The 16,999-nt window shown below is 33.7% G+C and overlaps 1 protein-coding gene across 14 annotated transcripts in view; it reads right to left on the reverse strand.

Moving 5' to 3' along the window:
* Positions 1 to 16,999, reverse strand: part of MPDZ (multiple PDZ domain crumbs cell polarity complex component) — a 174,878-nt gene that overhangs the window by 108,199 nt on the left and 49,680 nt on the right. For 13 of the 14 annotated variants that reach the window (XR_004030622.1, XM_030814986.1, XM_030814875.1 and 10 more), the window contains 7 exons: positions 11,513 to 11,722; positions 10,712 to 10,851; positions 9,500 to 9,713; positions 8,640 to 8,768; positions 6,835 to 7,044; positions 4,462 to 4,576; positions 4,056 to 4,144 (listed from right to left, as the gene is read on the reverse strand). Coding sequence is in view for 13 of the 14 variants with exons in the window: in XM_030814986.1 (XP_030670846.1) it covers positions 4,056 to 4,144; positions 4,462 to 4,576; positions 6,835 to 7,044; positions 8,640 to 8,768; positions 9,500 to 9,713; positions 10,712 to 10,851; positions 11,513 to 11,722 (1,107 nt within the window). In the remaining variant the exon portion in view is untranslated. Of the gene's footprint in view, positions 1 to 4,055; positions 4,145 to 4,461; positions 4,577 to 6,834; positions 7,045 to 8,639; positions 8,769 to 9,499; positions 9,714 to 10,022; positions 10,052 to 10,711; positions 10,852 to 11,512; positions 11,723 to 16,999 lie in introns of those variants that run through there. The other variant, XM_030815094.1, reaches the window with a different exon arrangement.

Raw genomic sequence — 16,999 nt, forward strand, 5'->3', positions numbered from 1 at the left:
TAATCACAGCACTTTGGAAGGCAGAGGCGAGAGGATCTGTCAAGCCCAGGAGTTCAAGACCACCTGGCCAAGATTTAAAAAAAAAAGAAAAAAGAAAGAGAGCCAACATCCTCATAATGTGCACTGCAGACACCACAATTAACAGGAACAATTATAGGGGAGAAATATTAGTTGGAACAACTTACAAAATCTGGCCCCTGAGTGTACTCAACCTAGGTTGCCAGGGCCTCCTCCAACATATCTTATACGTATAAAGAGAGAACTTCAATCTATGAACACAGTCACAGAAAACCAAAAGCAACGTTTGACACTTTTCCTTATTTATATGCTTATTTAATAATTTTTTATCAATTATAATTTCCTACTGCTTTTAGCATAGATATGGAATATCAAACTAAAAAGAATGAGTGCATGTTTTTATCTAATGACAAGTTTGGTCAACTTTTTGAAAAAACAACAGAGTTCTTTTGCCAAATGGTCAAATTATGTAAAGAATACCAACACATGAAATGGGAAAAATGAAGACATTCAGTCTATTCCTCGTCACTGTAATGCCTACAGTGAAACCCTATTGACCCAGGGGTCCACAGAACACAATGTGTAAAACAAGAACCTTAGAACAAAATATTTTTAAGTTACAAAATAACTCTTCAAAATAGTAAGAAATAATTTCTTAATCTCATCACTTCAACAACTACAAAATAAAAATAGATTATACTCCTAATAGCTGCTGTCAAAACAAAAATCGAACAAATAATAGACAAAGACTGCAGTTGTGAAAATGCAACTGGATGTGAAGAACATTACTGCAAATATCTCAAAAGTCCACAAGATGGTGATATTTAGTAAAAAATTAATACATATTCAAAAGCATTGCATGATGTTCTCCAGGAATTTAAAATGCTTATATCTTTGTAGTAAAAGAATGTTTGCTAAAAATTAAAAATCAGAATATTGATGAGAGTGAAGTCAAGTGATTTTATTGAAAGCAAGAAAACAATTCAGAGAAAAGATTCTTCCACCTTTGCATCAACAATTTCCTTCGTCACTGACCTTGCCTAAGAGGAATTATACTTGAGATTCCACTTATATAAGAATGAAGATAATGACAAATTTAGGGGGAAGTTATCATGAGACTCTTTCAATGATAGGCCCTCAATAAATAAGATCTGCTTAATTATCAAACTGCTATCAGATATCTGCTATCAGATATTGTCAATAAAATACTCATTTGATTTTCCTGAATATCACACAAGAGAAGTTTCCTTATCCCAACTTTATAAGTGAAGAAACTAAATCAGGACATTTGGTAAATGGTAAAACACAGAATTATCATAAGATTCAGCAATTCCACTTCTAAGTATACACCCAAGAAAAATGAAAACATATATGTACATAAAAGCTTGTACATGAATGTTCACAGCAGCATTATTCATAACAGCTAAAATGTAGAAACAACCCAAATGTCCATCAATTGATGAATGGGTAAATAAAATACGGTATAACTATATAAAGGAATATTATTGAGCAATAAAGGGAAATGAAGACTGAAACATGCTACAATATAGATGAAACTGGAAAGCATTATGCTAAGTGAAAGGAGTCAGTCACAAAAACCACATCTTGTATGATTCCATTTACATGAAATATCCAGAATAGGTAAATCCATAGAGACAGAAAGTAGATTGGTAGTTTCCTAGGACTGGGAGAATGGGGGAGAAAGTGACTGCTAAGGGGCACTGAAAATGTTTTTAGGGTAATGAAAATGTTCTAAAATTCATTGTGGTAATGAATGCACAACTCTGTGAATACACTAAAAGCTATTGTATTGTACATTTTAAATGGGTGAATTATATGGTATGTGAATTACATTTCAATCAAGCTTGTTTTTTAAAAAGTTTTCTAATTGATTAATATAGATAACTTAGGAGAAAAAAGAGTAAATTAGCTATGCTTTCAATTTGTAATTCAGCATCAGATATGGATTTAGACTCTGTATCTATTCCTTCTCTCTTTCACTTTCCCCCAAAACAAAAAAATGTACAGTAATTCATTTACATTGTATGGTAAAATGGAGATACACAGAGAAAGCTCATTTCAGGCATATAGCCAGATGAGGTGGCAAGCACAACTTGATCTTTAGTGTAGATCTGAAGAGGTGAACAGGCGTAGGTAGGAGTTTCACAGAACAAAACCCAAGAAGACCCACAGAGTTATAATGTGGACTTAAAGGGAGAGATAAAGGACTCCTCTATTTTTTAAAATCATGGTAGAAAAACACAATATTTACCATCTTACCCATTTTGAATAGTACAATTCAATAGTGCTAAGTATATTCACATTATTGTGCAACAGGTCTCCGGAATTTTTTCATCTTGCAGAACTGCAGAAATATACCCATTGAACAACTCCTCATTTCCCCTCTCCCCAGTCCCTGGGAGCCACTATTCTACTTTGTTTCTATAAGTCTATTTCAGATACTTCATATCAGTAAAATCATACAGTATTTGTCTCTTTGTGACTTATTTCACTTAGCATAATGTCCTCAAGGTTTTTCAGTACTGAAGCATGTGATAAGATTTCCTTCTTTTTAAAGACTGAATAACATTCTATTGGAGAGAGATATATATATATATATATCACATTTTGATAAATATATATCAATATGTGTGTATATATATCAATATGTGTCTATATATATCTATATATGTCAACTTATATATCAATATGCATATATATATCACATTTTGTTTATCCATTCATAGATATTTGGGTTGCTTCCACGTCATGGCGAGTGTGAATAATATTGCTATGAATAAGGACTCCTCTACCTTAATATCCTACTTTCTCACTATTATTAAGATTCTAAGGGAACAACAGAAACTTAAGCATAAACAAATACCTATTAAGATAAATCAGCATTCCCTCAAGATGTCTTTCAAAGAATATCAATATAAATAAAGACCTCACAATTACAAAAGTTTAGTAAACACTAAGGTAAAACAGATAAACAGGTTTCTCTATTGCAGGGTTTTTGTTTTGTTTTGATTTTTTGTTTTGTTTTGTTTTTTTGTCTTTTTTTAGAGGCAAGATCTCATTCTGTTGCCCAGGCTGGAGTGCAGTGGTGCAATCATAGCTCACTATAGCCTTGAACTCCTAGACTCAAGGAATCCTCCCACCTTGGCCTCCCAAGTAGCTAGGACTACAGGCAGACAACATCATGCTCAGCAATTTGTTTTTTTGTTTTTTTTAAGAGATAGGATCTGCCTGTGTTGGGATTACAGGCATGAGCCACCAGCTCAATGAAGACGCCCAGCTGTCTTCAATTTTTCTATGTGCACTGTGAATGCATACGAGACTATATGGTAGGCAGTTTTCCCTTAAACTTATTTGATAAGGAAGTTTTGGTGCAGGGTCTCTTGAATTTCTGTTTCAGGCTGCAGTCTGGGGAGTCTGCTATCAACTGAACACTGAAATTAAAGTTGGGCTGTTCTGTACAGTGCCTTGAATAGCCATGTTTAAAACACATTGATGTTACAATGATAACAATGATAGCTTGAACTAATTACAAGAAGCTAGTTTGTTTTTTTTTTCATTCTTATGTATCCTCAGGGCTGAAAGGAGCCCCAGCCATAAAGCCAACAATAACAGTATCATTCTGCTGATTAAAAAAAAAAACAATGCAGGCATCCCTAATTCATATTCCAATACCCTAAAGGTACTGGACATCTGGTCTCTACCTTTGGAGTATCTGCAAGGAAAGTATAAGTGTAATATTAATGTAATAAATTCATTACAACCATAAATTAGATATATCGGGAATTATTCAAGAAGGAAGTCTCCCGTTTGGAACTGAGACAAGTAAAGCTTATATCCAATGCCCTTATTTTACTTCCACAAAATAATAGAAAGGGTAATTGTAACAATAGCCTCAAGTAACCAAAAAAGCTTAAATTAGTACAGAGTTAACTCTAGCTCTCGAAACTAAGTAAACTAGGAGAATACAATTCTCAACCATGAAAATTAACAAAGCTATTGTTAAATGTGTAACTTACTGCTATAATTTGGTCTCCAATTTGGATTCTTCCATCATGCTCAACGGCACTGCTTTTTGTAATGCTCTTTACAAAGATTCCTGAAGGTTCTAAGATTAGAAATAGTTTATTTTTCACAATTTTCAAAGCACATTCAAAGAATATCCATCTTCGATTCTCCAACTATAAAGCTCTAATTCTGAATAAATACGTATCATCTAGTAGAAACATAGGCTAAAGAATAAGATAATTGTTTTGTCTGTCTTAAATACAATATAAGAGTCACCTACACTAAATTATTCCTAAGGAAGTTTTCAACCAGTTTATCCAACAATCTGAAACATGTAATATCAACTCAATATTTCATAAGAGATAGATATCAGAGGTAATTGTCAAGTTTAAAAGAATATTTAATGTTTAAAATTACCCAATTTTTTATCTCCAATGTAGCCAGCAATGGTAATTCCTAATCCTTGGACATTTTTAGTGAGTTCTACATCAAATGTCTCACTTTCTTCACCTTTCTGAGTAGAAGCATCAACCTACAATAAAATCAATAAATATACGGTGAAATAATATGTAAAAAAACAAAAAACAAACAAACAAAAAAACCACGATAAAATAAAGCCACAGGCCTACTTTAATTCTCTAGCAGAGAATTATAGTAGAAATGTTTCCTTTAATCCTGAAAACAGGGATAGGCATCATCATATTTTTGCTCAGAAAGGGATGTCAGGAATAAGGTTGAACCTTCCCTTATCAGAGAATACATTATTGTTTGCATACAATACATTTTAAATCAAACAGGTTTTTTTTTTTAGCAAATTCTATTTTCAGAGATGGCTCATCTTAATTTCTGAAGAAGTCAGGATGCAGTACATCTGAAAGAACTAATGTTATGAATTCAGATCAACAAGTTAAATCTAGCTTTGCCACTTAATCTAGAAAGAAAATATCACTTTGGTCAACTGTCTATCACGAAAAGAGTAACAACAACTAGACCAGCTACCATTTACTGAGCAGTTTGTGTGTAACTCAGAATTAAGACTCTACATGTCTTAATTCATTATTCCTCATAATTCCTCATAATTCAGCATCCTGAATGATAACTGAAAGTGGGTTTCTCAGATGCCACCTTCTCTAATGTGTAGAGTTGTTACAAATTCCATGTTGGACTGAAGAGCAAGTCTCCCTAAAATTAAGCATTAGTTGATTGGTACAATATATCATCAATAAGCTACTGGTAGTACGTATTAGCATGGTGTCAGCAGATCCTACAGGGAACCTTAAGCAGGGCACAAAAAAAATCAAAGCTATAGATTCTAACGGACAGTCAGGTTGGGGCTAGCTGATGTTTTCTAATTTCTTTAAACAAACTCTGACAGTCCACTTAAATGAGATATAATTTTACAGTAAAGTTTGATTTATTTTTTTCATTGCACATAATTATCTGTGCAAACTTAGCAAAAGTTTAAAGTTTAGATAATTACAAGAAAATGACAGGATGAAATCTGCTTCAATTGAAACAAATGTGTTTTCTATTTTTAATAAGACTTATGCGAGTGCTATTTTAGAGAGTGGCAATTTGACTATCGAATGGTTTTAAAAGGGGCACAAGCTTCAGAAATGATGATATGCACAGAACAGATATTTTTCTAAGCTTTCAATTACATCAAGTGGTTTTCGGTATTGCATTCATTTATATAACGCTGAATAAAATGTTTTGTTTACCATAAAAGAATGCCATTTAAACACTTTCATAAACAGGCATTCTTTACTTCTTTCTCTTTGCAAAAATAGCAACCAAATTCAATCCTAAAAACAACAGAATCATGGAAATTACAAGTGTTCTAATAAAGTTTTAAAGGGCTTGTGGGGGAGGTTAGGATATTAAAAAAGAATTTGTAGGAACCGCTAAGAAAAACCTTTAATAGAACAAAACATAGATTTTTTACATCTATGGGAAAAGAATGCAGGACTTGTATTTACTATAAGGCTTATCTAGAAATTGGGTGTAATTCTCTTCTTAAATATTTAAGAGATTTTTGGATAAATTATTTTGTTGATATTTATCTTCCGTAGTCTTGCGATCTGTAAATCTGCTGAGATACCCACTACTTTCCAATAATTTTGAAATTCTCTAGCTTTTTTCATATCAAGTTGACAAGGATGGAATGCTATGCATATGAATAAAGTTTTTGTTATAACACCAAAAGAATAACTTTTGTTTAAAAAATTATATAACTGGGTCAGAATAATGACTACTTATTACAAATCTGATAACAGTTCTAAGACATACTTTAAAACAATAACACTAAAAGGTTTTAGTAAGCCTTATTCATGCTCACCAAGCCTGCCCCCACTCCTCAACCTCCACACATTCAAAACAAAAACAAAAATACTAATGGGAAAAAGTTGATGAAAGAGAATGATTAGAACTACGACCCACCTTACAGAGAGTCTTCTAACTGAGAAAAAGAGAGAATTAAACATTTTAGGTATCAGTACCAAATAATTTTTAAACTTTTATCCATACTTTAAAACATTATCCTCATAAATATGCTGCTTAAACAAAAATGTAAAATAATCTGGCATTTTTAAGCAACCCATTTTTTGTTTTATGCATTATTCCTGATTAATAAAATATTATTAGTGCTAAAGCATCCCTACATTTGAATTTCATTCCATTCTTTAGCACTAACATAGGAACATTAGTAAGTCTAGTTTCTAAGTAAACATGACTGTCATCATCTAGGTGCTATTTCTCTGACTTTCACATTAACTACTCTTAACTACTTACCCGTGACTCTGGCATTGAAGTTGGAGATGAGGAGAGGGTGATGCCCAAAGCAGTGGGTGCTGTATGTTCTTCTATGGCACCTCTTGCAATCATCAACTTAACTCTATTTCCACATTGCCTAAGGACTTGTGCTACTTGCTCACTGCTCATTCCTGCTAAATCTGTGTCACCAATCTTTAGAATGTGGTCTCCACTGCATAAACGCCCATGCTGAGTAAACCAATATTGAATAATTAGACTATTATTATTTTAACTGCATCAGATAAATCCTAAATGAGGAGAAGGGATTAATTTAAAACAAGCAATAATATGAGTTACCAGTCAGGACATAAAACACATGGTTATAATAGTCACTGTCTTTTGAAACATCCTAGCATACTTCAGTGTGATGCAATAAATGAAATTCATATATATTCCTTAAATCAATAGTTCATATGAACTTTTCATTTTGACTTCTACCTACCAAGAGTTCATATGAATGTTTCACTTTGATTTCTACCCAAATGCCTTTTTGTGAATTTTTTGGAGGGAAAGAAGAAAATGCCATTAAGCAAAGTTGTATATAAATCACCATGCAAATATATATTACCTAAAATGTGGTATAAACCACAAGAAAGCATTATATTAATATCACAACTTTCTGCCTGGCTATTTCTGTTATAAATGTCCCAAAAGAACTCATGTGCAGGTGAAATACTTGTGAAGTGAAAATTCAGAAAGATGTGAGGAGTGAAAAGCAGTCTTATGAGCCTCCATACACATGCTGTCCATTATCTTTCTGCAATGATAGAACTCTTCTGCACTACTCAATACAACAGCTATGGAGCCCTTGAAATGTGGCTAGTCCAACTGAGAAGCTGAACTTGTAATTTCCTTTAATTTTAATTAACTTAAATTTTAATTTTAAAGGTGATATGAAGACAGCTACATTATTGAAGAGTGCAGCTCCATATTGAAGATAAAGCATGTAAATATCACATGCTAGTCAACGAGAGACATTTCATTTGATGCTGCTAGATGCTAGCTAATGTTTAAAAGGAAGAAAAATTTGCATACTATTATATTACTGTTAATACCCCCTACTGACAAGGTTGCCATTAAACAGGAATTTCATTTATGAACACAGGAAATATTTGATGAACTGGACTTCCTACTTTAAGTTCAAACACACATGTACAAACAACCACTTTATTTTTTAAAAAGTTATAATCAAGGCAAAACTTACTTAAACCAGTAAGCCTTATCAAATTAAGACACAAATCATAACAAATGTGTTACTCACATATATTGCAACAATGTCACATATCATAAATGGTAATGCCTCAATAAACTACTCAAGTGATAAAAAACAGGCTGTGTTTCATATAGAAAGATGATACCAGTGACCCATCACTAAAGGAACAAGTTGAATGTTGTTTTTTTGCCTGAATAAAAAAGTATATTTTCCCACAATACCCTGTGACTATAAAACAGCTGACTAGGTTTATAAATATGAATTATGACTATAAAACAAATAGTAGCTACCTCCACAATTATCAAAGCCATAACCTTGGCTTTAGTCTGAGGTTCAAAAGTGTTAAGCTCATTGTCTAAAACTCTAACTTAAGATTACTGTCCCTTTTCAAAGGTATTCCTCCCCGAGGTCGAAGACAACACTTCAGGGACACTCAATAAAACAAAGATTCTAACTCAATTTCTTTGGCATCATCTAAGGCCAAAGTTTCTTCTTTCCAACAAAAAAAATGTAAAAGATGTACCCATATTATTTGATAAAATAGCATAAAAGATCTATTGATGTAGCCTACCTGATCAGCTACTCCTCCAGGCAGAATGGTTTTTACTATCACACCAGTTGCTTTTCCTCCTATGATGCCAAATCCCAAACCAGATCCATCATTCACCAATTCAATAGTTTCCACGTGTTGCCAATGAACCTACAAATAAAGCTCATATATGAATTTGTAGAAATTTACAAAGCACTAACATTTTATATTACAGTAGAAATTTTTGTGATTATTATTTTGTTAATATTAATTAAATTCGGACATAATAATGAGTCCTAACAATGTCCCTTTCATTTGGTATACTTCCCTTTCAACAGAATGTAAGTGCTACTGACAGAATCATTCTTGAAATTATCAATATATCATCATAATGATTTCACTTCAACAGTTAAAGACAGGCATTGATTTGCAAGATCTTTTGTAGAACTTCTTTAAAAAAAGGAAAAGTTCAAGGAAAAAAAAAAGGTCACATGTTAAGAATGTCTTCTGCATAATCCTGCCTTGAGGCAGGATTCCAAATTAGATGACTTCTTAAAAGTTACTGACAGCTAACTGTAACAATATAATTGTATAATTTTTTAAAGCAAAATCAAGATTGTATCTGTCTACAGATAAAGTCAATTTTGTTAAAGGACTACATTTTTCATTTTTAAGGAATGCTGTCAAAGGACAAAACTACACAAAGAAAAGTAATGGTTGTTTTAGAACTTAGAAGCTTTATCATGCTTAAAGAACAAATATTCCAGGCTAGGGAAAGATAAAAGAATAGTCAGACAAAAACTCAAGAAGTACAAAGACCCTACACAAATTAGAAACTTGGAGATAACCAAAAAGAACTTGAAAAATATGTTCTGTTCCTTTTGAAAATTTTAGGTACTCACCGGATTAGAGTGAGCTGAAATTGTGCTGGCTGCGGATGGAGAACGGGAAACTATGGGGCTGACAAGCTGAGGCAACGAGCCTCTGGCAATAACAAGCTGGACGGTATCTTTGGCTTTCTGTAGGATGCTGATAGCCTGCTGATGTGTAATTGTCTGATCGAGAGCCTGTCCATTGATAGCAAGAATTTGATCAGTTTCTTTCAATCTTCCATCTCTATCAAGGATGCAAAAGGGGATAAAAGACAATCTGAGAGTTCTCAAGGAAATGACAGCTTCTTTGGCATGTATGTTCAAGTCATTTTTAATCCTATTTTAATTCCCATACTCTAAGCTTTTTCCTGCAGTTCTACTTTAAAAAATATATATATACACCTTGGCTGCAGGTTATCAACTCTCGTAAGGTTATTCCACTGCTACTCCTACTCAATCCCTCCCATATAAAAGTACTCTTTATTTCAGCTACCCATTCAGCCTACATTACATCTTGGATATTCTCATCTTCTAAAAATGAAAGTGGATATACCTATACAGTTGGCCTTCTGTATCCATGGGTTCCACATCCATAGATTCAACCAACTGGGGATCAAATATACTAAAAAAAAAATAATGCCACAACAATAAAAAAACACAAATTTTAAGAATAAAATATGACTACTAACATTTACACAGGATTTGCATTGTGTTAGGCATTATAAGTTAAAGATGATTTAAAATATATGGGAGAATGTGCACAGGCTATCTACAAATACTATACCACTTTATATAAGGGACTTGAGCATCTGCAGATTTTAGTACCTGCAGGAGTCCTGGAACCAATTCCCCATGGATACTGAGGGACAACTATATTAAATTATTGCTTTGGGTATAAAAATAAAATGCAGCTGGAATTATTATGGGTCATTTCTAGCATGGTAATTTTACAAATCTAACCAAAAAGAGCCCATTTAATTAACAATGAAAATAATGTTATCCTCAAATTTTTCTTTCCTTACCAAAACTTAAGTAAGTTATGACTATATTTAAAAGCTACTCTCATTTCAAAGGACCTGCTATTCTATCACAATAATGTTAATGACTTCTAAAAACTGGTAAATAACAGATTGGGTTCAATTTTTTGTTTCCATCCATTATTATTTTTCTAAATTCCCGCACAGGGACTAAAACCTTCAGAATATGGGATCAAAAACAAAGAAGACGCCGTGACCATCTCACCTATGAGCCACACTGCCCTCTTGTATCTCTTGTACAAATATTCCCAGCTCTCTTCTGTTTTCACTTCTTAGTCCCACAACACTAAACCCAAGGCCTCCAGATGGAGGTTTGAGCAGCTCAAAAACTTCTACATGGCGACCCTGTTTAGGAAACAAAGCAAGAAATAAAATTAAAAGCAGGCCATGCATGGTGGTTCACACCTGTAATCCCAGCACTTTGGGAGGCCAAGGTGGGAGGATCACTCGAAGCCAGGAGTTAGGGACCAGACTGGGCTACATAATGTGACCCTATCTCTATAAAAAATAAAATAAAACTTAGTGAGTGTGGTGGCACACATCTATAGTCCTAGATACTCAGGAGACTGAGGCAGGAGAATCCCTTGAGCCCAGGAATTTGGGACTGTAGTGAGCTATGATCACAACACTGCACTCCAGTGCGGGTGACAGAGCAAGGCATGTCTGGAAAAAAACTTAAAAGCCAATTACTGCAGTAACAGTCATCTTATTAGAATCATTTCTTTGTTTAAAAAAAAAGAAATTGAAAAAAATTTTTCCAAGGTAATTGTTCGCACTTTATCCTGAAGAATATTTCTATAATACAACATATAATACTCAAATTTAAATGACGATAAAACTGTAATAGAAAACCTCCGAACCATCTAAACTCCCATAAAACTGACTTTTTGTTCCAGTCTTTTCAGATGTTATAAATGTCACTATATTCTTCAAATTATCCATTACTTGATCACATTCTTAAATTATTACAGGTATTACAATAACTAACAGAAAGAAATGTTCTTACCTGGGCCATATTTTTGATAAGATGATCAAATTCATCACAAGCAGGTTTCCCATTAATGTGTGGAATACCAGATCCTGTAAGTGCTTCCAGATTCCCATTGTTTGGGGATAATAAAAACGATTCATTTTGTAGAGTAGGAATCACAGCTGGGCTGAGATGAGGAACGTGGGCATATTCAATATTTGAAGTTGCTGAAGTTGTAATATTTCCCTAAGAGTAATGCAGGGATTATTAAGAATTTTGACATTCCATAAACTATTTCATAGAAAATATCCCAAGGGTACAAGGACATACATATGAAATTTCAAACTGTCCAAATCCTTTAATCCAGCAATGTTTTGGGGGAAATTTATTTCAAGGATAAGCATTAGGGTAATACACATGTGCATCACTAACTGTTCAATGTAGCACCATTTATTAGATGGGAAAATTAAAAAACTAATTACCTCTAGGGTTCAACTTCAGTGTACTCATTAAAACACACCCATAAATATATACATCCACACACACATTTTTTTGTCCCCAGATCCTATGAGGTAACCTCTAAACTCTCAGAATTTCCCATCTCAGAATTTCCTGAGTGATGAGGTATCTTTCTTCTTCATGGTGGGCTCCAAGGCCACATGATATAAGACCAAACTCGGAGCTGAATTTTAATCATATGGGCAGGGCAATCAATCACACCTATGAAATAACACCCCAATAAAAAATTCTGAACACCAAGATCAGGTAATCTTCCTGGGTTTGCAACACAGTCGAACACAGCTATACAGTTGTTTGTGCTTTAAGCTAAGTGCTATTATGAGAGTCAAAAGTTTAAAAAAAAAATTAAAACTTTATAAAGGAAAAAAGTTACAGTAAGCTAAGGTTAATTTATTATTGAAGAAAGTTTTTGTAAATTTACTATAGCCTAGGTGTACAATATTTATAACTTATGTATAAACTCTATGCATGAGTTTTTTACCTGTCCATAAAAATAAAACAGAAAACTCATTAAGTTACCAAAGTCACCAATAACTCAACCATTATATTGGCTATCTAGTAGCATACAGTATATTGACTATCTAGTAGTGTACAGTAATGTCCTAGGCCTTCACATTCACTCACCACTCACTCACTGATTCATCTACAGTAACTTCCAGTCCTGCAGGCTCCATTCATGGTATGTGTGTCCTATACAGGTGTACCATTTTTTATCTTTTAACCACATTTTTACTGTACCTTTTCTACATTTAGATACACAGATAATTACCATTGTGCTACAACAGCATACAGTACTCCATATAGTAACATGCTGTACAGGTTGGTAGACTAGGAGTAATACCAAATAGCCTAGTTGTGTGGTAGGCTATACCACCTAGGTTTGGGTAAGTATACCCTACGATGCTTGCACAAGGATGAAATCACCTAATGACACATGGCTGTACTCTATACATATTGTCACACATCGATTCTGGGAGTTATACTTTCCCAGGAAAATGGAAGCTTCCAGTTTGGAATCCTCCCATAATCTGCACTATGCATCTCTTCCTTTGGCTGACTCTTGACTGCACTGTTTCCCTACCATAGATCATAACCATGAGTTCAACAGATGTCAGAGATTCTCTAAGACCTTCCAGTGAATTATGAAACCTCAAGGTGGCTAGGGGAACCTCACAAATTTGCAGCTGACATAAGTGAGGGGGGTTTTGTGTATCCTTATACCTTTAACTTTGTAGCTGGACCCTAACTCGCCACAGTTGGTATCAGAAGGGTGGGGCAGCACTGGCAGTCTGGAGGACTGTGCCCTCAAATCGTGCTGTCTGGCTAACTCCAAGTACAAGGACACACTTAACAACAACGGAAAAGATCATCCCCCTTTGGGAAATGATTCTATAATTATTTGTGTGTGCATTTTAAAAGAGTTTGAAGTTAAATCTAAATAATAATAAAGCAATGCAATCAATCCTAATTTCATATTTATGTTGGGTGTCTGGATTGTGACTTTTTGTCTATAACTACTTATCAGAAAGCTTACTTCATTGATGTTTTTGGGTCACTCTCTGTCCTCATCTCCTAGCAGTCTGTCCTTCACCCACTTAGCCCTAGCTGTGCCCCTCTCCTCACTGTGTCCCAAAGTGCCAAGCTGTTCACTCTAACAGACAGGTATATCCTTCCCCAAATATCCACATGCTTCCTTATTTCATTCAGGTGTGCCTAATCTCACCACAGAAAAGTCCTCCTTGGCATCCCTATCTAAGACAGCACCATTATACTCCAGGAACTTATTCTGCCCTGTTTTAATTCATGACACTCATTACCACCTGATCCACACCCTGCTGTCATTAAGCTTTCATCCCAGACAGTGGAGACAGACTAGAATGCAAAAACTCTCCAGTGGAAATTTTTGACTATTTTATTTTTACTATGCCCTCATTCTCTAGAAGAATGCCTTACACAGAGTTGATGTTCAACATACATTGGCAGAAAAAAATGTTTATCTATTTTTTAAGGATCTAACTCTGATCCAATCTCCTGAACAACCTTTCAAGTACCATCTCAATTCTAAGGATGATGAAATTACGTAAAGTCACACAGCTAAGTTGTTTGTGACCTAGATTTTTTTCATCATGATGTTCCTATCATCCTTGTATTATACAGAAAACATACAGTCCTTGTATTATACACAAAACATTTGAGATATCATTTAAAATAAAACATTAGGTAAAGAACACCCACTGACAGAAGCTATCAAAATATTTCACAATATGTCACCAAAATCTATACGTAAGAGTTTGTTACCTATCCTTAAAAATAAAACAGAAAACTCATTAAGTTACCAAAGTTACCAATAACTTAACCATTATATTGGCTTTCTACAATCACGGATGAAAAAGAGATCAATGTGTTGAGAAGAGACTTTTGGGAATCCTTTTAAATGTTTATTTTAAAATCTATAGCAGGCATGATCAATTATTATTTTTTCAAAAGTAAGCTTCCTATGCCAAGACTGATTTTTTTTTTATCCTGAGCCATGGCAACTTCAATAAAGTCTGCCAGCAGAAGACACACAGCTCAAGTTGAAGCAGATGGCATAATGAAATTTGTGACAGGCTGAGGATCCCACACACCAAGACCTAATGGCTATGGTATGTTTGCATAGGAAAAAATATTTGGACTTATGCTACGGTGAGCCAGAATGAACAAATCGCATTCCGAGAATAGTCTGTCTGCAAAAGATTCATGGTAAAAGAGAAGCTCTGATATTATGAAAGATTAGGTATACAGGCATTCTAAGAGTAAAGTGAGTGGGAGCAGACAAGTAAAATATTACAAAATGAGAACTGTATAAAAGTATTTAATATCAATTGTCATTTCCTAATTTGTTAAAGGTTTGAGGAAGCACAATGACTCCTCCTGCTTCATCTGTGACCTTAAGGTCTACATAAACGTAAAAGCAGAGGTTATAGAAATCACGTATTTAAAAACTATTATTTAATTATACCACCATACAAAAGTCTTATTTATAAATTGGAAAATTTATACTCATAAGAAAAAGCAGAAATGCATCTTTGATTATGCTATAATTGTTTATTAAAATGGCTTTCTGAACTATAATCTCTTTGAGGAATAGGAGTGTATCTTATTTGCCTTGATAGGTCTGTTCATAGCAGTCATGCCACAAATGTTTAATGAAAAGATCTTGATTCTCATCCTTGGTTTATAGAATATAAGATAAACAAAAGAAAACATAAATATCTGGCAATTTTTATATACAGATAAACATTCTGTATAATTTATGGAAGTTGTTAATAAATGAGGAAGAGTCACCAAATAATTATCTGTTTTCTGTTTAAGTTCTGGCTGAACATTTCAGTCTAAAAGGGGCTTTTATGTATTTAGTAAATAAACATATTAATTTATGGATTTTAATTAGTGCTATTACCTAAAACATAACCTAAATATTATACAAATTATTCGATTTAAAAGTTTGCAAATTCTATGTGAAAGGGCAAGCTAAAACACCTTCTAAGTATTTGAAAGTATAGGAAAAGTCCTCTTATAAGATGCAGTCAGAACCAGTATTGGTTCACATACTACAAAAGGTCAAATAAAGCCGAAAAAATAACAAAGAAAAAATATGTACCTTATTTTAACTTAAAACACATGTATATTCATTTGTATGTAGGATTTGTTCGTACATGCAATTTGTTCAATCTGGCTTACCATAGCAGAAGTCCAAATACTTTTTACTATGCAAACATACCATAGCCATTAGATCTTGGTGTGCAGGATCCTCAGTCTGTAACAAATTTCATAATCATAAATATCTTTTATCATAAATATGTTTTACAGTTTGATCAAACATAACTAACAATTTCACCAATAATTGTTTTATCAATTCACCTATATAGTTTTTCAAAATAATTTAAATATTTTCATAGAAAAACTTGCCATAAATTTGTATATTATATAATAAAGTTGTGCAATTATAAAATAAATACAACTGGTACAGATAGCTTTAAAAATGACTTTTTGAGAAATGCACATTTAGCTGCTACAAGCTAGTGAAGGACACAAACTAGAGCATGTCTGCATAGACAAGGGTTTAGTGCCCTGGGTATCATTCAATATGCCTTCCAGAAGAAATGGACAGTTATCTTCTTAGCAAGTTCCTCATTTGCAGGTGTGCTAGGAGAGCTGCTTCTAGAGCAGCATCCAAGAAAACATAATTTATCTTTAGTTCTATATACAATGAAGGTCATTGTGTGTGAATAACTGTATCAGAGTAACCTTTCCACTAAGAACAATTAAAAATGTGTATAAGAGCTGTTAAAAATAAACAAATAAATAAACCACTTTAAAGGTATCAAAAAGAAACCAACTCTTCTGCCATACTCTGTTGATGCAAAGAAGGCAGCATCCAGCCCGCATCAAACAGGGGAATATGTTTGATGAATATGAATATAAGAAGGCAAGAAATACTGGCCAACTTAGAGGCTGACTAGAATGGCGTGTCATAGCAAAACAGCTAAAAGCCAAGACAGGAAGAAAATCTTAAAAACCACTAGAGCAAAAAGGTAACTAACCTTCAAAGAACAGTAAGACCAACAGCTGACTTCTCAAGAAAAATAAAGGCCAGATGTTAACAAGATGATTAAAAAAAAAAAGATGAAAATACCTGACAACCTAGATTTTTCATGCCACACACCACACATACACACACACAAACACAAACACACACACACACACACCCCACACACAGTTACCTTAGATTTGTATAAAAGAAATACCAAAGTAAAATCTTGGGCAGAAAAAAAATTAAATCTCAGAAGATCCCTATGCAGAAAGTATTACAGTACAAAAAGGAGTTTAAAAATGTAAATCAGTAGAAATTCCTTAAACCAGTAAATAATTTAAACTTGTAGAGCTTTAAATATATACGTAATTAAAGTACATACAGTTGCACAAAAGAGAGGAGTAGGGTAAATAAAGTTGAAGTGTTTT

This window comes from Nomascus leucogenys, chromosome 1a (genome assembly GCF_006542625.1).
Source record: "Nomascus leucogenys isolate Asia chromosome 1a, Asia_NLE_v1, whole genome shotgun sequence".
NCBI classification, from domain to species: domain Eukaryota; kingdom Metazoa; phylum Chordata; class Mammalia; order Primates; family Hylobatidae; genus Nomascus; species Nomascus leucogenys.